Source organism: Zootoca vivipara, chromosome 14 (assembly GCF_965207765.1).
Source record: "Zootoca vivipara chromosome 14, rZooViv2.hap1.1, whole genome shotgun sequence".
Classification (NCBI taxonomy): Eukaryota; Metazoa; Chordata; class Lepidosauria; order Squamata; family Lacertidae; genus Zootoca; species Zootoca vivipara.
This window is the reverse complement of record NC_142597.1, coordinates 19,605,001-19,628,093: the sequence shown is the minus strand read 5'-3', so window position 1 is coordinate 19,628,093 and position 23,093 is coordinate 19,605,001. Positions and strand designations below refer to the sequence as shown.

General features: G+C 44.6%; 1 protein-coding gene across 2 annotated transcripts in view; it reads left to right on the top strand.

Annotated features, from left to right (window-relative positions):
* The window catches only part of TTC12 (tetratricopeptide repeat domain 12), a 41,551-nt gene that overhangs the window by 6,313 nt on the left and 12,145 nt on the right, over nt 1–23,093 (top strand). For both annotated transcript variants that reach the window (XM_088657557.1, XM_088657558.1), the window contains 14 exons: nt 524–675; nt 1,990–2,023; nt 2,932–3,009; nt 3,557–3,678; nt 7,144–7,203; nt 10,920–10,991; nt 11,557–11,617; nt 11,864–12,052; nt 12,295–12,364; nt 13,595–13,683; nt 16,125–16,293; nt 20,264–20,356; nt 21,062–21,125; nt 22,032–22,166. In XM_088657557.1, the coding sequence (XP_088513683.1) occupies nt 524–675; nt 1,990–2,023; nt 2,932–3,009; nt 3,557–3,678; nt 7,144–7,203; nt 10,920–10,991; nt 11,557–11,617; nt 11,864–12,052; nt 12,295–12,364; nt 13,595–13,683; nt 16,125–16,293; nt 20,264–20,356; nt 21,062–21,125; nt 22,032–22,166 (1,388 nt within the window). The remainder of the gene's footprint in view (nt 1–523; nt 676–1,989; nt 2,024–2,931; nt 3,010–3,556; nt 3,679–7,143; nt 7,204–10,919; nt 10,992–11,556; nt 11,618–11,863; nt 12,053–12,294; nt 12,365–13,594; nt 13,684–16,124; nt 16,294–20,263; nt 20,357–21,061; nt 21,126–22,031; nt 22,167–23,093) is intronic.

Here is a 23,093-nt window from a genome sequence, read left to right as displayed (position 1 = left end):
TTGGACTTGATGACCCACGTGGTCCCTTCCAGCTCTACGACTATGATTCTGTATGTTGCTCTTGATAATCAGGAGGTCCCTTCCCCCTTGAGGAAGTAAGGGACAAGCCTGTGGCTGCCCTTGGTGTAGAAACCGACCAAGAGGTCCAGCAGTGGCTGCATGCTCATGATGCTCTTGCTGTGTGGCGGCCCATCCACCAGCAGGTGCTCCAGCTTCTGCCACACTTTGGTGGTAGCAGAAGAGGCTGCTGCTGAGGGCAGGCAAATTTCCATTTGGCTTAGCTTTTCTCTGGTTGGTGTGGTTTGCTATGCTCTTATACTTTGTATTACTCTGTGGCTTTTATTGATTTGTTTGTTGCCTTTCTTATTTGTGCTTTACTTGCTCGTTGCCCTGTATGCCGTGTGCAGAAGCAGTGGGATGTACATTTCTGAAACCTATTACTGAGGGCAGGAGTGAACTCCTTATTTGTCTGACAACTTTTCTATTCCACACTTAATTGTTTCGTTTTTCCTCCTGTTTCCAGCCAACTTGATTCAAGGCCTAAATTCCACAGACCCTTCTATCCAGGAGAAAGCCATTGCAGACACAGAGAAAAGATTAAACACCACTGCTGTCAAATGTGAGGATAAACACAAGCCCACAGTGGACAGAACATGCATCAATACACGAGCCCCGGTAAAGCTACTCTAATCCTCATACCCTGATGGTACAGGGGGCTTTGAACAGTTACATACTGTACTTTTAAGCTATTATATAGCAACCCAGGTGAAGCTTCTGTTTACAGGATGCCACTTTTGCCTTTTGTCAAGTTTCTTTTCTTGGAAGAACTATTTAAGGTTTCTCTATATGCTGCTAATTGCTGTATCATTTCCCAACATTGCTTAAATGCACATAATATTAAAACGAAATGCCACTGTTATTTGAGAACAGTGTGTGTCAATATTAGGAGAAATAATATCCTTTTTATAGCTCTTTCCTGCTGTTTCCTTGCTTTGATTGTTTGTCTCTGATTATTGTGTTTGCCCATTCTCATTGTCAGTTCAGACTGTACTTGGGTGTAGCTGACTGAGGCCTGCATCCATATTGGCAGCACAGTTAGATGGTAGTAGATTGGCCTATGCCACTTCTGTAGTAGATTGGCCTATGCCACTTCTGACTGTACTTGAGGGCTGCCATTTTTTACCTTAAAAAAACCCTGCAAGTTGAAAATAGCATTCTAGCCCAGCCTTCTTCTTCTGCTAATTTTCTAAGGGTTTTATTTTAATGGCATCCCCTAATCTGTAGCCTGAAGCGCTATAGACCATTCTGCCATTTTTGGGACTCTGTTATCTCACCCTATTTTGTAATCCAAAGACACTCTGACTATTCTATCACTATGGGACTCTGTCATCTCATTCTACCCCATTGTGCTGCATGTTAACATGCAGACGGAATAACTTCCTCAATCAGGTGCAGCAAAATTAGACTGGCTCCAATTATGAAACTCACACACTTTTTTATTCTGGGCTAGTAGACGTATGACACCCCCCCCCCCCCGGCAAAAATAAAATAAAGTAACTGAAAGCAGGCGTTTTCTTCAAATAGGGACGTTAATTATGAAATGTACAACAGCATGCCATTATTGTTGTTTTAAAGTGTCAGTCCACAATGGCAATTTACCCTATTGAAGTGTCTGCAAAATCCTTCTCCAAATTGATTTTAGTTTCCTAAGCCCTGAATTATTGGGTGGGAGGGAGTTTGTTTTGTTTCCTTCTCGTGGCTTTTAATGCTCCTGACGGAATTAATTTTGACAGCTGTTGAAAATGTTCTTCTTTTTGAGGTTATTATAGGTTATTATTATTTTTTAAGTGGCTTTGAAAAATGAGCCTCATTTTCTTTTCATGCAGCAGGTACCATTAAAAAAACCCCACAGCCAAGCAGTATGTTGCAGCATGCTCTTTCCTCCTCCGAACTTTCAACTAACTTTTTGCTTTGATGCACTCCTCTTAGGATTTGCCAGATCAGCAGGAAACAATGAATCCAGGTAAGTGGCTCAATACTTTGCTCCAGTGTATTTTGAATTGGGAGTACTACAGGAATCTCTGATACGCAGGTTGAATAAAGGATGCATACATGTATTGTAAGCAAACTCTAGTCTAGCCCAGTTTCTACATTTGCCCATGTATGGGTGGATCTTGAAAGAAAGCCGTATCCCAAGAGACTCCTCTGCTGTTTTCGTTTGTGGGGACGCATGGAATGAAAAGGAACAGATTCTGTTTCACAGATTGGCTGTCCGTCTACTGTCAGCCTAGACTGGCTACCCCATCAGATCCAGGTAGCTTGCATACACCCCTGTGAGGACGGAGTGTCATGGAAGTAGCAATTCCTCTGTTCTTTGTCGGAACCCTACAATTAATTGCATGTGAGTTAAGGGGTGGGCAGTGTTGACATGTCCTCAGACTCTTTCCCCTTTGCCTTGATTGGCTCCTTGAGTTCCCTGTATCTAGTTGAGGGACTGGAATACCAGTTATCTCTACTAATCCTGAGACATCTTATATACCATTAAAGCCACTTTTTCTTTTTGATTTCCAAGTCAGAACTGGTTTCATTCATCTACATAACAAGCCCAGATGGTGTGTGAGGAAGTGCTTTTCAGTATCTTTTAATCACTTCATTATCCAGAAACTAGAAAGACCCTGTCGCCTAGAAATGTGGGTTTTTTCAAATGTAGGGATTAAAATCACTATCAGCGTTATGGGTCTCTCTTTTAATGGAAGCTTATTACCCCTGTTCTGATTTGATGTCACATTAATGAAACAGCCCTTTTCAATTTCCATTTCACATCTCAGATATGGCTTTGCTCTTCAATTTTACCTTCATCTTTCCCCTTTCTAAAGCGATCAAGCTCTTTTTGTTTGATTGAACTTGCATCTCCACTTTCTTGCCTTTTAGAGAGTTTTATGGCCGCTTTAGAAAAGGATGCCAAAGAGCGAGCAACGAAAAGGAAGCACAATGAAGCCTTAGCAAACGGTAACAATTTGGTTTTGACATGTCGGGGAAGGGGTGGGAGCTGTCTAGAAAGAAACCTTGGTTTTAACCTAAGTGATGAAGCTGTTCTATTTTTGTTATTATTTATTTTACAGATTTATAAACCACCGTGCCAAAGTTACTGAAGTAGCAAAGCATGAGATAAAATAGAAAAGATAATAAAAACCAGTACAGTTGTACACATAAGATTTCATAAAATGTCTGGGTCACACCTCAGGCTACATAAGGAGGGTCCTGCCTCCACAGATTCTGATAAGGCATAGTCAAAGAATAATTGATCATTTGACTGCTCATGTGTCTTCAAATATAGCTTACGGTGGTCAAATATTTAATAACATCAGGTTATTGCTCAGCAATGGCAACTGGAGTGGATGAAAGTTTTAATATGAGAATCTTGCAGCTCAAGTCTTAGTTGTTTATTGTGAATCAGGGTGTTGGTTCATAGCCCCCACCCCCACCCACTTTCCAACCAACATTCTGGGTTTAACCTAAGAAAGGCTTTTTATGCATCTGGTTATCATTTCCACAGCACTGAAAGAAAAAGGGAATGATGCTTTCAGCAAAGGGGACTATGCTCTGGCTATTCAGAAGTACACTGAAGGCCTCAAGAAGCAAAAGGATATGCAGGTGCTGTACACCAACAGAGCACAGGTCAGTGTGGGGCAAGAACAACAAATGATGACCACTTTATCCCCACAGCAGGGAGTTGACTTCGTGATCTAATCTGAGTCTGAATATAACCAGTGCTAAAGATAAAGCCATAGATTCATGGTTGCAATTAAAACAGACCACCTAGTTTATTGGTAAACGATGCTTTATCTGGAAAATAATATTATTTTCACATTGGAAGATAATATTATGAACTTGGAAGGAAGACATGGCAATGTTATTTTAGTCATTTGTAACATTGGGTCACCAACTCCTGCCAGATCTCCTGCATTTGAAATGCATTCATTTTCTTTATGCATTGCATGATTCCCAGGACTGTATGGCCTTGGCTTAGTATCACTCTCCTAGTACCCACCTATCTGCCAACGCATCGCCTGCTTCTCTCATGAGAATTGCACAGCTGAGCATCAGTGATGCACATTTTCAGGCAAATTTTGACTTTGGGAATTGGCATAGGGGACATTTTCCATTTCCATCACAACATTTTCTTGTGCCCCACAGAGTTATCTAAATTAACATGTTTATTTAGCAAACAGTGCTAGCCACTGAAACTTTCAGGCTTGCCAAATATTGTATTTGAGATTTCAAATGATGTCCAATCATGTGCAGTAGTCGGAACCATCTTCTGCTTATACAATATGGGACCTGGATATTTGAAGGGTTTCCTCTGCTTATGTAAGACCATCCCAATGCCCTTTTAAAATGTGTTGGGGGGGGGGTTGTTGGGTTGTTTTTATTTTGATTGGTATGTATTTTGTGGTTTTATATTCTGATTTTATTCTGGGAAATGGCCTGAGACTTGCAAGGCAGTATATTAATTCAAATAATAATAATAATAATAATAATAATAATAATAATAAAGGTTGTCATTTCAGGTACCCCGCCCCATTCCCTGCCCAAAAGAAATCAGACTCTCTGGGCTTTTGCCAGAGATAGGGCCTTCTCCATGTTGGCACTAAGATTTTGGAATTCCCTCCCAGGGATATCCAACAATCCACCTCTTTGTCTAGTTTTACATGGACTTTAAAAGCATCATTGTCCCCAAATGTTTTTTATATGTTTGTTTGTTATTCATTATTTTCTTTTTATGCTGTGCTGCTTTATTAATTGTGAGATTTTGTTGCTTTTATTATTTTAATTGTAAATTGCCATTCAGCGAATCTGTTCTTAAAATGTGGGAAATGCATATGTAAAGTAAAGAGATCAATAAATTGTGCTACTTCTTATGGATACATAAGAAGGATGCATACAGAAGAGGCATGACAGGTTCAAAAGAAAAGTATAGATTGGTGGGATTAGTATAGCACAGTGGGTTTTTAAAAAGGGGTGATATTCAGCTAAGTTTTGAATACATTGTTGTTGTCTGTCTCAAGAGATAATGGAGTGCACCTCTGTGGGTGAAGTCAAACCACTGTGTTAGCAGCACCAACGGGACCTCCCTGGAGTGCAAGCCTAGGCAGTGTGTATGGCGGTCCTGGTCTACTCAGATGACAAGGCCCTCCTCTTGGCCTCGCTGATGTGGTCCTAAGGAAAAAAGAGCAAAATGTTTGGCACCAGCTTGGCTGCAGGAGTTGACGGAAGGAGGCGTACAAGGCGCCATACATCAGTCTTGGAGATTCCACCCCAGATTTGTGTAGGGTTTACTCCTTAGCCATTTTTTTCTCCTTAAGATATCCCGTAGCATAGCAGTGGTTTAGGATCAGTGTTTCCTTCTCCTACCTTCCCACGTTGATGAGCCCCACCTGCCCCTTTCTTCCCTCTACACACAGCATGTGCAGTAGCTGCCTTTTTAACAGTTTAACCCACTATTAGTTTCATCTGCTCAATCTGCCAGAGTCTGTCTTCACATGCAAGGGAAGTCCCTAACTAACCAAGGGTTTGAGACCCATCGGCTAGCCTCACCTGGTTTAGCTGACCAGTCGAAGTCGTATCCCAGGGTGTGGCCGCTGTCACATGCTGACAGCTTCTAGGTGCCACAGATGATAGCTGAGTGCAGGATGGAGACCAAAGGTAAAACTTAAAAGTGTTTGCCCTGTTTCCAACCAATACCCTTTTGGAGGCACAAATAATACAGCTAAATGTGCATTACAGTTACTCCTTTGAAATGTAGCCAGACCTTCAGCACCTTCTAATGAGAACATAGACATAATCTTTATGGGCCTTTCTAGAGTCTAATCATGTTCGAAATAAGCTACAAGCTCTGTGCAATTCTTGCGTCACCTTTCACATTCCTTATAATAGGATTTGATGTGCTTCATTTCTTGCCATGTTCTCAACAATGAATATTAATAGGATATCTAGGAGAAAATATGGTTGAAAGTTACTGGCAGAATATTGTACACTCTGCTCTTTGACAAAGCTCATTCAATTCCACTTATCCTGCATTCTGCTCTGTTAAAGGGGATGCAACACAGGCATGCTACATGGCTACTGCTGACATTCTGAAAGATGCTTAAAAATGAAGCCAAATTCTCTGGTGCAAAAGTGGTGTAAGACATGTGCATCCATGGCTCCTTGGGGGCTCTGTTAAAATATCAGAGATCTTAGATATTTTTGTGTGTATGTTTGTGTGTGTGTTCGTTCCGGAGTATCCATTAGCAGGTGAGCCAACCTTTCCTGGTCCCAGCATGTTATAGGGTTGGGGAGCTGACAGGCTTTACACATGGGAAGTTTCCTGTGGTAAGCATGGGGTGTGTCAGGGCAAGTTGCTTCCCTTCCCTTGGAGCGTATCTCAGTCACCAGGTTGTCCACTACAGTGCCTAACTGGCAGCATTAAAACTCCAGGACACATTATTTGAAAGCTCGCAAAGTGCCACTGCTCATCCTTCACAAAGAGCTCTATGCACTTCACATCATGAGTGGAGCTCTCCAGATCTGTACTGTCAATTTGTCAAGCATTTTAAGAGGCTATTACATCATGTGGTCGGTCACGAACTCTTAGATTCATCTCTCACAGGACAGCCAACTGATGCAAAACACATCTGTAATATTGTAGTTTTGACCCGCAGCTTTTTGAAGAGTCAGATTCCTCTGATTTAGGACCTTAACTCTTAAATGCCTTTGTAGGGGGAACAGCTTCTGTTCCAATTAATGGTGCTTTTGGCAATAATTGAAACGGGGCTGGAATTCATTGCCTTAAACCCAGAGACATAGAAGACCCTTTCTGATCATGGGTTCAATGGTTTTTGACCTCTCCCTGTTTTCTATGGTTTAATTTAATTGAAGACTCTGTGAAGTTGTGCCTGGGAGAGTAAGGAGCATCTCTCAAGGGTTACTTTTTGTAGCCTTTCCAGAGTGTGTGCAGGTTTTATCACTTTAATTGAGTTTAATTAATTAGTTGAGATCAGTTGAATACTTTGAACAAGGAAAGACTCACAAAAATGACCTATATTTTAGTTAGCAACTGTACTTCAACTTATATTCCTCTGTCGATCCATTTTGTTTCAGGCCTACATCAAGTTACAAGACTATGAAAAAGCTATCAGTGACTGTGACTGGGCTTTAAGGGTAAGAGACCCGCTACTTTTCTCAGCTGACCAGTGCTGAAGAGGGAATGTGTTGGGTACATTCAACCTAGTGATGTGTGAATGAGACAATACAGGTGATGGAGGGACTGGGTAGATCCAGCTTCCAAGCTATTAAATACAAACGAACCATTAAAAGAAAAAAAGTATCCCAAGGAAAGTTTAGGCAGCCAGATGAGCCACTTTTCATGGCACAGGGAGGTAGTAGCTATTCTAGAGCATTGTGAGAAAACCCACGCTTTCCCAAACCTCTGTGCTCCACGACTCTTTGTTGCCATGAGCCTCTCTGTTGCTTTGTGATGGCACTTGTAGATGACAGTCAGGCCAAGTACAGTCATACCTCGGTTTGCGACCACAATCCGTTCCGTGGAGCCGGTCGCTCCCCGATGCATGCTTCTGCGCATGTGCGAAGCGCCGATAGAGCGCTTCTGCGCATCTGAGCGCCGCAGAACCTGGATGTAAACACTTCCAGGTCCGCGGTGGTTGGAAACCGAAGCAGTCGCAAGTGGAGGCAGTCGCAAACCGAGGTATGGCTGTAGATGAAGATCTGCACTTGGATCAGGGGCCCTTGCTGTTAGGCAACCCAGTCACTCTCTCAAACCATATTGCTGGTGGTAACATAGCTATCATGACTAGGCTACTAGTCTTGAATATATTACCTCCCTTACCAGTTGCTGGCTATCACAAATGGGGAGAGTGCCATTACGCTCACATCTTACTGGTGGGCTTCCCAGAGGCATTTGGATGACCTCTGAGAACAGGATGCTAGACTAGATGCACCATCTAGTCCAGTAGAGTTCTTATGTTCACGCGCCTGTTCTATAAAATGGAAATCTCAGGAGGTCAAAATGTGTTAAAGATTCCAAAATTATTTGCAAATTAAAAAAAGGTATTGCATTCGTTATGATTACTGGATTAAAATTAAGTCCTATGCTTCCTTAAGAGACACTGAGTTGTCTTTCTGGACATAGTTTCTGGCTTTCCATTAAAAAACCTAAATGAAATGCTGGATGTCCCAGAACAGTGAAGATTTGACATTTATATCTATCCTTTATGGAACAAATCTCCCAATTTCTCATTTGTTTGAATTCAAATATTTAATTAAAGACTGGTGCAATTCATGATAAATTAATTATCTTGTGACACTTTCTAAGATACGTGTAAAACTTGAAGATTAATATTCTTGCTCAGTTCCCCGAGCATATATGACACTTGACATATTCACCTGACACCCAGAACAAGGAAGAGCTGAACGATGATGCATTTTAAGTGATTTTTTTAAAAAATAATAATAATCCTGATTTCCATTAAGCAGTGCATTGCTGACAAATCTCAGTTGTGTCACCTCAGATATATTAAGATATTCATGAGTTTGTGGCATTCACTTAAGGCAGAAGAGGCCAGCTGATCCGCTGCCATTTGAAATCTGATTTTCTTGGTTGGTTCTTTAAAAAGTCCACAAAACTTACCATACACAGGAGTACAGGAAGTCAGAATACTGTTCCAGCTAGGTCAGTATTGTCTACACCAGGCACAGGCAACATTGGCTCTCCAGATGTTTTGGAACTACAACTCCCATGATCCCTGACCGCTGGCCCTGTTAGCTAGGGATCATGGGAGTTGTAGTTCCAGAACATCTGGAGAGCCAAGGTTGCTTATGCCTGGTCTACACTGTCTGCCACTTGCTTTCGGGGTTTCAGGCAGTGGGTGTTTCCCAGCCCTTCCTAGAGATGCTGGGGATGGAACCACAGACCTGCATGCAAAGCAGATGCTGTTCCGTGAGCTGGGGCTCTTTCCTCCAATCAGCAAGAGCCTGTTTCCACTGTCATCAGTATTTATGCAGTCACCCTGTGAGATTCACTCAACCATAGGCTCCTGTATGACCACCTGGAGTGATTCCTCGGGCATTTGTGCCAAGGTGGCACCCTGTGTTGCATGGAGCACCCCTATGCTAGGTTTCCATAGAACGTCTTACAGCTTGTCCCTCCACAGAGCTGGAAGAGGAATTATGCCAGGGCGACTCTTTCCTGGATTGCCTGGGAAATGCACTCCAGCTGCTACTTCTCATGTAGTCAGCTTGCTTATTAGTTGCAGATTAAAGTGCTCTTCCAAGAGGTCCTCTATGTTGTATGTGGGTGGGAGCAATGTTGCTGTTTTTGGCTGAGAATCTGCAGTTTAACAGCTTTAGGGTTAATCTGGTTGTGCATTTCCCCAACTCAGTCGCTTTCTCTTTGTTCTTTCCCGATGAATAATTTTCCTTACCTTGTCAGGGTTCCAAGGGTATAGCCCTACATCTTGATCTGATGAGGATTTTTCATCTCCCTCCAGTCTTTTCTGGCTTTTGACATTCTGTGTTTTGGGCTGTTCACTCCCCAAAGCCAGAAGGCACATTAACACCACTTCATGCAGCCCTGCCTGTCAGTGGATATTGAGTGAATGTTGTCCTTGGCTGTGATCCTGTAAGTACCTGCAGCCAAAAGCTCCTTTGTCTTCCGATGTTGGTGTTGCTGTCCCAGTCATTTGCCTCTAAGATGAGAAGAAAGACTAATGTCCACTTAGGATCTGAAACCTTTAAGGCTTTTGGAAAGATTGTTTTTCCTGCCACTTGTAATATCATAAGTGACACTGATTTAGTGAGGTGGAGGTGGGAGCACTAGACAGCAGGCCAGCAAAGGTGCAGCGAAACAGCTGCTTTCCCCAAAAGTCTGGTGAGTATCTGTCAGTATAAGTGATGACCACATTTCATTATAATTTCCTGACAGGGTGGCTGAACAGCGTTTTAGATGTCCTGATAGCAGACACCTTTAAGAATTGTTGTTGTTTAGTCGTTTAGTCGTGTCCGACTCTCCGTGACCCCATGGACCATAGTACTCCAGGCACTCCTGCCTTCCACTGCCTCCCGCAGTTTGGTTAAACTTGTGTTTGTAGCTTCGGGATCAATCTATTTGATTTCACTTCTTGGGCCCCAAGAGAGGCATCACTGCCTTCTAATTACAACATAGCTGCTGGTTCACCGTTCTGTGCTCAGGGCTTGAAAAAGAAACACAACAACAGACCATTACCAGCTCTTCAACTGTCAGTCCATGGTTTCCCAAACTTGGGTCTCCTGCTCTCTTTGGACTACAACTCCCATCATCCTTAGTTAGCAGGACCAGTGGTCAGGGATGATGGGAATTGTAGTTCAAAAGCTGTTGGAGACCCATGTTTGGGAAACCCTGTTTCAGTCAATCTGGAGACATTTTCAAATGGCTAGAATGTGGTTTCTTAAAAACTTTGTTGGCTGCCCTGTGTTTTGAATCATGCCAAAGTCCAGGCTCCTTAGCATCCTGCAGTGGTGTTCCTTCTAAGGGTGGTAGGCAGTTGGTTAGAATGACATTTCTCTATGGGTCTCAAGGGCAGAGCACATACCTTGCATAGATGAGGTCCCAGGTTCAATCCGCAACAGCAGGTAGGGTTAAGAATGTCCCTTGCCTGAAACCCTACCAGTCAGTGTGGTGGGTGGGCCAATAGTCTGACATGGTATAAGGCAGCTTCCTGTGTACCTGGACTTTGTGGGACACTTTGTTATAAGATAGTACTCTAAAGGTGCAGAACAACTGTCAGTTTGTAGTAATTGACTGTTGCTGTTATTGTGTAGTGCCAGGTCAATAGTGGAGACCAATAGCTGAAGGCTTGACTGAATAATTCTGTTCAATACAGTGTGATGAAAAATGCATCAAAGCTCTCTTCCACATGGGGAAAGCATATTTGGCCCAGAAGCAGTACAGTAAGGTAAGACCTGTTGACTTTTAGGCATTCATATCTGTTCTATGCCAGCTTATCCATTCATTTAGACAGTTATCCAGAATTCTCTCAGTTTTCACACTGCTGACTTCTGTTTGTTCTTACGTGCTTATTTGTTTTTAGAAGAAAGGCGAGCGCCAAAAAGAAGGTATGCTAAGCAGCCTGGTCCTGATGAAATCATGTTCAGAATGTGTAGGATTGCTGCTTTTGCAGTTAACTTGCTGACTAAAATGTTGCAAAGCTTTTTTATGGGTTTTATTTTAAATCATCGCCTGTCTCTATTCTAAGGGAGGAAAAGCAAAGGAGTTGATCCATGTCTGAGTTGGAGATACCCAGGAGAAAAAGTAGAATTTCCTTTCTAGTGCCTGTCTACAGTAATGTTTGATATTGAATAGTTTCAGAGCAGGCATGGAGGGTGAAATGTAACCCTTTCTTGCCCTTCTTTAAATTTAACCTATTTCCTCTGAAGTCAGTATTTGCATTGAGAGAAATTCCCCATTGATGAATCTCCTGTAATTGCCCCTCCTGTAAAATCTTGCCCTTATTCTTTCAGTCCAGAGAATGCTACCTGAAGATTTTAGACATTGATCCTGGAAAAGAGAAGCTGTGCAAAGGTAAGGAGTATAAAGAGCTTTTCACCTTCCTGCTGCTGGCATCCTGCTGTCAACTTTAAACAGAAGTAACTTCCTTTTTTTGGAAACATGATATGTGTACTTTTGGCTTGCTGTTACTTAAGCACCAGGACCCAACACTTAATTGGAACACCGTGCTTTACGTTCACTGTATTCTATTCCATTAGTTTTTGCTATAGGTTATGTGTCCTGTTTAGGTCTAACCCCCCCCCCCCTTTGGACTTTCAGACTACATACACCAAGTAGACTTGGAGGAGAAAAGACAGCACGAGGATGAGAGGGCCATGGAGGAGCTTGAATCTGGAAAACACACAGCTGTGTCAGTGAAGGAGTTGCTCCAGCAGCTCCGCAGCCCTGATGAGAACATTCTGTACTATGCAGATGGGATTAGGCTTCTGACTGCGTTGATGCAAGACTGTGAGTACCCCCAGGATGTGCATATAAGTAGCAGGCCTCATGTTTGAGAGGTGCGCAGCACTTGTGACCTGAAATGCTGCTCACTGAAAGCCTCGAAGAACACTGTTTTGAATGGTGTGTGCTATGCTGCTTGCTGCTCCCTTTGTCAGCACTGACTTTAGTGATCTGGTTTCTTATCTCTGGGTATTGGGTGAGCATGTCATGATACTTCTCTGACATGATTATCTTTGAAATTGTTACAGGCACTGAGCAAGCCTTATTTAGGACAAACAATGGCTTCAGTATCATCAATGACAACGCAGTCGTGCAACGGTAAGGTCTCTCAGGTGAAGAGAACAGAAGAGTGTTACAGGGCAGAGCAATAGCAAGTCTGTTTCCAAGAAACACAATTGCCCATATGAAATTCAGATGGGCTGATCAGCCGATAATGTGGCAGCCAGTTGCAAAGTTTTACTGACGTCTAGGTGACCCTTTGCACAAACACAAAATCTGCTGTTTTGGATGCATAAAGGAAAATTGACTCTGGTGCATCCTCCACGCTCTTTCCGAAGGCTTAGTCTTTTTAATTTGTAAAGCCTGAGGGCAAGTGTAGGTTAAGAAAGCATAACATAAAAGAGTATCAGATCTAGGAGTTCTAAAGCACCACATTCACCCAAGGCCACAGAGCTCCACTAGTTTCAGCAAAGGCAGTGTACTCTGTGCTGATTTTCACAAGGAAAGGGAGTTCAGGCCCCCTTTGCTCTAACTGCTGGAACTTTTTCTCAGTATCTCCTTAATGTTTTTAGAATCAAAGCAGAGGATCTTCCTGCAGGATTTATGAGCTCCTTGCTTCATATTGTTTCATTTTTGCAATGTGCTAAGTTGTACTTCTTGAAAAGCAATAACTGGCGACTTTAAGTGCTACTCTCAGTTGCCTAAATCTGATGCCTGGAAGAGATCAAAGACATTTGTTCACTGCTGATTTCTTTTTAATTCTTTCGGAAAACAGAACAAAGAGAGATCCAGGGGAGCTGTAAGTGGAATGAGTGAATGTGAGCAAAAGCCGTCTGTGCAAAATGTAATAGTAACTTGAATGGTATCTTGAAGCCCATAATTAGGATGGGAAGAATCTTTTAATGGCCTTCTGGGAGAAAACAGGAGGCCTCTTGTAAGGCACCTGGAGAAATGTTAAAGCTTAGAACTGATGTATAAGAAAATAGGGAGCTGCCTTATATTGAGACAGACCATCAGTTTTTGCTTTCTTAATAGACAGATAAAATCCTGCACTCTCTGCTAGTGTGGCCCTGAGTCGCATTTAGGGGGAACAAATTTTTTGCCAGCATAGCATTGCTGTGTAAATAAATACATGGCCTGGATGGGCAACATCCAACCTGAGAAAGCACCTTTCATGATTCAAAAGCCTGCACCAATATTTTAAACCCCAGTTTGTCCAAACAAAAGGCTGTTCCTCACTTGCTTCATGTTTTCTTATTCTGTGGGACCAACACATCTCCTAGGACCTGCCCCTCTCCTTGATGCTTAATGAACCTGTTTATTTTCCAGGGTCTTCCACACCAAGACAAAATCCCCTGATGAAGTGGAGCTCTTTATTGCCATTCTCCTTCTGTGGCAAGCAGCCTGCAAAGACAATGGTAATCAACATCAATTATTGTTAATGTATTGTGAATACGGCTTTGACGCTGCTTGGAAGCATTGTTTTCAGTGATTCACTCCTGTGAGTGCTCATCTTGCCAAGATCCTGCAACAAAGATTTGCAGGTCAAATGTAATTACAGCAAGTACAGCATTAGCAGTGAGCCTCTGGACTTCCCACTAACAACTCCCTGAGGCCCGTCACAAAGCTTCTGCCCATTAAACTTTTTATATTCAACATGATAGCCATGTTCAAATATATTAAAGGATGCCATATAGAGGAGGGAGAAAGGTTGTTTTCTGCTGCTCCAAAGAAGTGGATACGGAGCAATGGATTCAAACTACAAGAAAGAAGATTCCACCTGAACATTAGGAATAACTTCCTGACAGTAAGAGCTGTTTGACAGTGGAATTTGCTGCCAAGGAGTGTGGTGGAGTCTCCTTCTTTGGAGGTCTTTAAGCAGAGGCTTGACAGGCATATGTCAAGCATGCTTTGATGGTGTTTCCTGCTTGGCAGGGGTTTGGACTGGATGGCCTTTGTGGTCTCTTCCAACTCTATGATTCTATGATTCTACTTCTGGGAACTTCCACCTTGGCCTCCTCTTTGCTTGTGCTTGGACCTCAGGAGCACTTTCTTAGCTATTAATAACTAATAGTCCTTTGCAGTTAATACCGTGTTTCTCCTAAAATAAGACAGGCCTTAAAAATAAGCCATGGCAGGCTTTTCATGAGTAGAATAAATATAAGACATACCCCGAAAATAAGCCATACCGGGTAGTGTTGGGAGCAGGTCTGGATGGCGCTTCCGTTACGGTAGAAAGAGGAAAAGGACGATGCCTGTCGGTGTAGCGCGAAGCCCCGACCCAGCAGGACCCAGAGAGAGGTGAAGCCCTGGGACCCGGCAAGAGCCTCAACGCGCGCCACACGAAGCCCCAGCAGGAGCTTTGGCGCGCGCTGTGCGAAGCCTCAGGACCCGGGAGGACCTGGCAGCAGGCTCAGCGGGCGGCGCGCAGAGCCGCAGGACCTGGCAGGAGCCGGCAGCAGCTTCAGCTGCGCCGCATCGTGTGAAGCCGCAGGACCCGGCAGCGGGCTCAGCGGGCGGTGCGCGAAGCCGCAGGACCCGGCAGCAGCCTCAGCCGGCTGTGTGAAGCCCGGGACCCGGCGGCGCGCGAAGCCGGCAGGAGCTTCAGCAGCGCCGCATCGCGCGAAGCCGGCAGGAGCTTCAGCAGCGCCGCATCGCGCGAAGCCGGCAGGACCCGGCAGCAGCTGTCAGCAGCCTCAGCCAGCGGCTGTGTGAAGCCCAGGACCCGGCGGCGGGTGGCGCGCGAAGCCGGCAGGAGCTTCAGCCACGCCGCATCGCGCGAAGCCGGCAGGACCCAGCAGCAGCCTCAGCCAGCGGCTGCGTGAAAGCCAGGACCCGGCAGCGGGCGGCGCGCGAAGCCGCAGGAGCCGGCAGCGGCCTCAGCCGTGCCGCATGAAGCCCTGGGACCCGCGTGAAGCCGCAGGACGCAGCAGCGGGCGGCGCGCGAAGCCGCAGGACCCAGCAGCAGCCGGCAGCAGCCTCAGCCACGCCGCGTGAAGCCCTGGGACCCGGCAGCAGGCTCAGCGGGTGGTGCAAGAAAGCCCTGTACCATACTTACCGGTAATAATGCTGTACCCTACTTAGGTAATAAAAAAATAATACATCCCCTGAAAATAAGCCGTGTTGTGTTTTTTTGGAGGAAAATAATATAAGACGTGTCTTATTTTAGGAAAACACGGTAATGGCAGTGGCGTAGCAAGATTGCCACAGGGGAGAGGTTTTGCATCATCTTAATTGTCTTTTGTGTCCATGTGGCTCTGAAAATCCTTGGCTCAAGTTATGTGTCAATGCCAGATTGAAATGGTTAGACATGGCTCAGTCTCACATTTGTGTTAGACAAGGGAGTCCGGCTAGCGTCAAGCTTTCTCTGAAGGCATGTTCTCAGAAATGAGATGGCTACAGGATACATCCAGATGGACCAGAAGTTTCTTTCTTTAGGGAATGGACTTTCAAAAAGATGGTGGAGAAAAATAAGCTAGACAAGTTTCTGGAGCATGAAGTTGTTCAAATTAAGCCTTAAGTTGCACTTCTTGTGTCCTCCTGTGATGCTTGAAAGGTAGGACTAAAAGAGACATGTGAATTGCTTCTCATGTATGAATGAGATATATAATTTTCCCTTTAGAAATGGCAAGAGGGGGGGAGAGAGGAAGGGAAAGGGAGTAATGGAGAGTGCAGACAGAACATTCTTCCTTTTACATTACTCCTACAGACATATCCCTCAAGCAGATGACAGAGCAGTGCTCACATAGCTGAGTGATTCTGGAACTGAGACAAAATTGCTGACAAAAGACGTTTAGAGCACCTGGTGGAGCAAGCTGAAATTTTCTTGTTTTTCTTTCTTTCTTGTTTTCTTTTCCAGAGGAGAACCAGCGTCTGCTTCTCACTCATCCTGATGTCAACCTGCAACTTCCTTCTCTGTTGCTCTCTGAGGTGCCCAAAATCCAAGAAGAGTGCTTAGCCCTGCTTTCTCTCTATGCAGAAACAGAGAATGGGAGGATCCTGTTGGTCCGACACCTGGACACAACTAGGTATTGTATTTTAATCTGGCTTGTTTAAGCAGTCCCGGGGCTGAAACAGTCATGTTGGGGCTCAGTCTCTGAAGCTGAGATCACGAGCAATACAAGCATCCTACATATTTTCAGTCCCAGTGTTAGCTTTTCAGACTGCTTGGAATGGGACCTTGGTTTTTAAAGTTCGAGGAGCATTCCTTCAGCATCTTTTGCCTTTGGATTGGGAATTGGGCTTGTCTTCATTGAGTCTGACTTGACTTCCTTTTTTTCCAGTTTCTGAAGAATCTTGCATTTGGCCTTGGGGCTTGCACTTCACTTTCTAGTGTTTTGTCAAGCAGCCACTTACTGAGGGGTGGGGAACAATTTTCAGATTGAGGGCTACATTCCCTCATGGACAGCCTTCAGGGGCCACATGTTAGGGGTGCTTGAGGCAAAAGTGGGCAGAATAATAGGTGCGAAAGAAGGGTACATTCTAGCCACACAAGCACCAGAATTGTCTGCTTGCCTGCTTGCCTGCCTGCCTGCCTGCTTGCCTGCCTGCCTGCCTGCCTGCCTTCCTGTATCTCTCTCACCCCTCTCTCCATCCAGGCAAATAAGATATATAGTCACAGTGAAGCACTTGAAGAGGAGGACATATTCTGTAAGAGTTCCAAGGGCCAAACAGAGAGGCCCAGAGGGCTGGATTGGCCCCTGGGCATGAGGCTCCCCACCTCTGTGCTCATCCAATCCTATACACCAAGGGTGTCCCTTTGAGTGGAAAGCAGGAAAAGGAATGGGGGTAGGAAAATTCTGTTTCCTCCTCCTTCAGCAATAAGCTCCTTCTTGCTGGGCACCTGAGTTCAGAAGATGGCAAAGCACTTATAGACAAGCTAAAGCAAAATGGCTGCTCCTTAATTTCTTTGGGGAAACACACATCAATCTCCCTGGGTCCCCTCACCCCCGGTAATAAGTTTGCTGGTAATAAATAAAAACTCCCACCAAGAAAGAAACATTTTCTGGGGAAAATGGCATCTCAGCAGTGTAATTAAAAACAAAAGACTTCACTGTTTTGCATTGTTTGTAAGCCTAGCCAGGAATTAAATGGCAGCTCAGTGTATTGAAGAAGTCCCCTAGTGTCATGCTGAAAGGCTGTGCTCTTGCCTGCTTGGAAAGTCTGGTTTAAGCTTGTCTAGTTTTGCCATATCCCTACATAGCGGATGGAGCAGCAATTTGCAAAGGTTTAGCAGAAGGTGAGGTGTAGATGAATTTGCAGCTGTTCAGGACTCAAAGCTATTCTCCTGGGGTTCAGGCTGATGGAGCCACCGAGGCAACAGCAGACTGAATAGCTACCGTGTTTCCCCCTTTTTAAGACACCGTCTTATTACTTTTTTTTCTCAAAAAACCACAGGGTGGCTTATTTTTGGTGGGATGTCTTACTGGTACCGGTATTTTTATTACGAGTCTGAGGGAAGGGAGGTGTGTGCGTCCCTGGCCCAGCCCTCTCTCCCCGGCCCTGGGATGTTCGCGAAGGGCTGCTCTCTCTCTCCTCCAAGGTGGGGACTCACTTAATAGCAATCTGCTACACTGGAGCTTCTTAAATCTAAACCAGTATAATGGAATCTATCTGTGTGATACAGTCCTAGCAGTAGCCTATACCTAAAGCAAGTAAGGATCTCTACCAGCCAGCTGCCCAAGACTGCAAGACTGTCTGAAGTTCCAACAACATAGCACTTTGCAGTGCTATCACTGATAGCAAAGAAGCTACCTGCTGAGAACAAAGAAGCCAGCTAAGCAGCAATTAAGATTGCTGACTTGGTAAATGGTAGCAATTGAGAAGCAATTGAGCCAGCGAGGTGAGGAAGCACGTGTTGTTAGGACCGGCAGTTTAACTTTTGTGTAAAGCAGCGTTTAGCAGCTCCTTTTAGCAGCTCGCAAACAGCGAAGGAAAAAGTCCTTAATAAATAAATAAAAGTCCCCAAGGCAAGGACTGCGATCCAGACTACTTACAAATCCTTAAAGGGGCAGCTCCACAGACAACCAAGCAGCATAAGGTAGAAAGAAAACTGCAGCAGGATTTTTAAAAGGCTGCTTTATGCCCGGTAAAAGCAATGAGACAACAATCAGACACGGGAGATTCCCGTTAAGAGGAAATCAACGTGCATTGAATGGAAGGGAATTTAGGGAAAGGTGGGGGGAAGCGAGAGGTGGGCTGTGTGTGTGTGTGTGTGTGTGTGTGTGTGAGAGAGAGAGAGAGAGAGAGAGAGAGAGAGACGCAGGGGGGGGGGAGAGAGACAGACGCGCGCACGGAGGTCTCTCCCTAAAAGGGAAAACAGCCTTTGCATTCTTCAATCGCCCCTCTTTTCTTCCTCGTGCCTTCATCTCCTCCCCACCCCACTTTTCTCCCCTTCACCAAGTAGAGCTTACACAGCTTGGCTAAAAAAATTATTTTTGGATCTTTTTATTTAAAAAAATGCTCTCAGAAACGGGGAAGGGAAATCACAAGGCTTCGGCAGCCAGCAGCTACGGCTGTTCGGTGCATTTTTACAAGCTTTTAAAGGAAATACGTGTCTGTGGAGCGACAGCAAAATGGGGAGAGATTTTTAAGGGGGGAGTTGGCTGGCAGGAGGGGGGTTATTGCTAGTGGGTGAAGGGTCTATCAGTATGTCTTATTTTCGGGGTATGGCTTGTATCGCGCAATTGCTTAGAAATCCTGCTATGGCTTATATAATGACTACGTCTTAAAAAAGGGGAAACACGGTATAGCAGCCCCTATCTGTTCTCTACCAGCTCTACCATGGCTGCTATACAGTATGTCAGGCAAGTCTCTGGGTGTTCCACATTGCAGCTGTGGCAGGACCAGGGAGTGAATGAGCTGCAACTGCTTTCTCTCTTGCTTCTTCAAGAGATCTAAAGGTCTATCCAGTATGTCTGAGAGCATTGGCCTTGTTAGCATAGCTGTTAAGTTCTCCCTTTTTTAAAGGGAAATTCCCTTATGCTGAATAGGCTTCCTTGCGAGAAAAGGGAAAACTTGACAGTTATGCTCATTAGGGCTGTAATTCACAAGCTGGAGGTGCCATTTTGTGCTAACAAACTGATTGTTAAGCCAGTGCATGAAATGTTAGGTTAACAAAAAAGTTTTCCTTCACTCCTAACTGATTCTATTCAGTCAAGCGCAAGGGACATAAAATTCTTACTTTTGCAAAATGTGGTAAACGTCTTATCTAAGCACATTTTTGCAGTTAAGATACCAGGCATATCAATATAAATGCATATATAAGCATGTGTTTCCAACTGCAATCATAACAGATTTTAGTTATTAACTTGATCTTGGAGAAAAAGATCCACTTGCATTCTTCTTGTGCTTCATTTGGACCTTGCATCAATATTTTTTTTTAGTTTTAAGCTTGTGCTGGTCGATTTGGAAATTGGAATCAATAACTTCTAGGATTATAGTGCCACTGTGCAGCATTAAAAATGTGTGCAAAAGGGATAATCTGCTTCGATTTGCTGTTTTTAACTTGGACAATACCCCCAATTGAAGAATGGCATATGTTTAAGTACATCATTTTCACAGAGGAACAAAAGACATTTCTAACACTTGTACCAACATTTTATAACATGAAGTTCCAACACTGAGGCAAATACGGTACATTAAAAAAAAAGAATTTCTTTTCATAATGCACTATATTTTGGTGTGTCAGGCTCCTTTGTCCACTTCTGTATAAAAGACCCAACACTTCACTGACCACTTACTGTTCCAGATGACATAATCTGCCTGTCTACTCCAATGAATTGCTTGTCTCACCCACCCACTCTAGCTATTTCATGTGGTTTTCTTAGCATGAAAGAAGGTGCATCAGAGATACTTGGATTGATAGTTTTCATTGGGAGAGTGACTGCTTTGAGTATAGCTTGGGTTTGTTTCCTAAGCAGCCCAATCAGGATTCTACCCTGCTTGCTTACCTCTGCTATCTCGCTGACCCAAGACATGTTTGGCTTTGTTTTTCAGGTGGCTACACATCTTTATGTCCTTCATCAAAGTTTTTGACAGCAGAGCTAGATGTGCCTTGAAATTGCTGACCAGCTTAATCCCAGAGGAGAAGTAAGCTGCCCTTAGATTCCTTCCTCATCCAGAACTAGCTTTGGGCATTTACTGAATCCTGACAATCATGTCTAAACTGTAGACTGCTTTAACAGGGCAGGGCTTGCACCCTTTTGTTTGAGAAGACCTAGGTGGCAACCACTAATATGCAAATCTCTAAAGAGTCATCTTGATTGGAATAGTTTTATGGAGGTTTGCTTGTTCAGAGGCAATGTATTGCTGCCTGCCAATGGCTAGGGAGCAACAATGAGGGAAGGCCCTGGACTTCAAGCCCTGCTTGTGGCCTTCCTGGAGGTATCTGGCTGGTTTTTGGGAGAAGCAGAATGTTGGAATACATGAGCCCACCTGGGTCTGGCTTTGGTATGCTGTCTCTGACAATGGAGATTCCATAGGGCCATCATGACTAGCATCCATTGAAGGCCTTGTTCTCCATGAGTTTGTCTGTTCCTCTTTCAATGCCATCTGAGTTCATCACCATATCTTGTCTTAGTGAATTATGACACTGAGTCAGAGGTTTGGGCATCTGTTTGGAAAGGCTTGGCAGGCTTAATATGTCCCTCCAGTCATCTGTGGAAGAACAAGAGCCCAGGCATCTGGTTGGCCACTGTAAGAACAGGATGCCAGCCAGACTAGATGAGACATTGGCCTGATCTAGCAGGCTCTTGCATTCTTGAGGTCTAAAGATCAGTCTCACTTTGTTACCAGGTTCAAAATTCAGTGCCGTATCAAACTCTCCACGGAGACTTTGCCACTATTCATAGAATTACTGGTAAGAAAACCTCTCTTCCTGAACTTTGCTCCAAGGCATTGTTTTTGTCCATTTTGTATGCTGCAGCTTCGTTTCATTTCAAATTTCTGCAGGGATTATTTACAGCTAAACTGAAATGCTTAACATAGACCTGGAAGATGATAGGTAGGATGAAAAGTTGGAAATAATTGGAGGCTGAATAAGGAAAAACAAAAAACAAATGGGTAGCTTTGATGTTTCCTGAAGCCCTCTTTGAATTGTCAGAGGGATTGTGAAGGTGGCAGGTGGGCATGATGAGTCTGGGTCTTGAGTTAGTTAGGCAGTTGCTTTTCTTTTGTCATACCCTTGTTCCTAACTCTGGTGCACTGAGACAGGAATCACCATGGAGTCTGACTCTCTGGATCCATGAAAAGGGATCCAGAATCTGTTTTTAAGTACTTTTACAAATACTAAATAATGGTAAGACAATTCAGATAGAACGTTAGGTTCCCAAGGTGCTTCTGTCCCTCACCAGTGTTTCATCCATTTTTGTCCTCAGCAATGGGGAAAGAGTTTGTTCATGGCTAGTGTTGCACACTGGGATTCAGCTGTTTTAAGCAGCAGCCCTGGAAACCCCTCCATTGCTTCTGGAGTTGAGTGACAAGGACATGGCATGAGATCCTCATAATAGCTGGATGAAGCCATTTCCATTCACCTTGTATTCCATAAAAAAATTACATTGTTGGTTTGTTTTCTGCTGATCTCAGGGCTGCCCCCACAGAGGTTTGGCATTTCCTCAGGAATGTTCATTTCCAAATACTGTAATGAAGGATTATTTTTTCAGTAGAGAGGGAATCTTCTAAAATTTCTAGTCTGGTTGTGATGTATTATGGGTGGATATACAACAGAATTCACATTGTCCCGACCTGTTTTCACTCTTTTCCCAAGAGTTCTGCTAAGACACTGAACAAGCTGGGCCTCGCCCATTGCATTGCCATCATGGGAGACATCTGCTCTGATGTGGTCATCCGAATGCAGATGACTGAAAGCCCAGATTGCTGGCAGGCCTGTTTGAGCTTTCTGGTGAGTAGGTGTGACCTGGCAGCATGCACTCCATTGCATTGGCTGAGCTTGTCCCCTCCCATCTTTTATGGGCTGGGGTTGCTTGCTTCTCCTATTCCTACCTTTGCTTCTCCTGCTGTGCTACCCTATTTTCGATATTTAATTCTTTCTTCTTAAATAAAACACAAAAGCTAATATTGAATGCAAAATTGAACTGCTAAGACATATCCCACCCAATAATAATCAAACCCAAATGTTGATGCAATCACAGATATAAAGCTTCAGAGTCATTTTTAAAAATGTGGCTTTTTGAAATAACCCTATAGAGTAGGGGTCAGCAAACTTTTTCATCAGGGGGCTGGTCCACTGTCTCTCAGACCTTGGGGGGGGCCGGACTATATTTTGAAAAATATAAATACCCTGCAAGCCGGTCCCACAGCTGCCTGCGGACCTGGAGGAGGAATGCACTCTGCACACGCTCAGGAGCATGTCTTGCCGGCACTCGCTCACCGGCGTTGTTGACGAGCAGCAGCCACTCCATCAGCCCATCTCCGCGGAGCTCCCAAGTGGCATGCGCCACGCACTGTGGCCCATCGTCCGAGGCCAAGTCGGCAGGCAGGCGGTGCACAGCTCACCCTCCAGCTGTTCCAGCGCGGCCGTCGAGTGCGCCACCAGCAGCAGCGCCAAGCCAGGCACGGGGCCAACAGGTGCGCCAAGCTCCGGCTGAAGCCCTGCAACGCACCCGTCACAATGCCCATGACACAGCCCAGACCCACCGCCCGCTGGCCTCTCCATCCAGGGCCGCGCTGGGTTTACCTCAGTGCACAGGCAGCAAGGCTTCGGATTGGTTGCAGGAGCTTCCTGCAGCCAATCCAAAGCCGTGCCAGTGTCACCGCCTGCCCAGAGGCATCCATGCTTCGGATTGGCTGCAGGAGCTTTCTGCAGCCA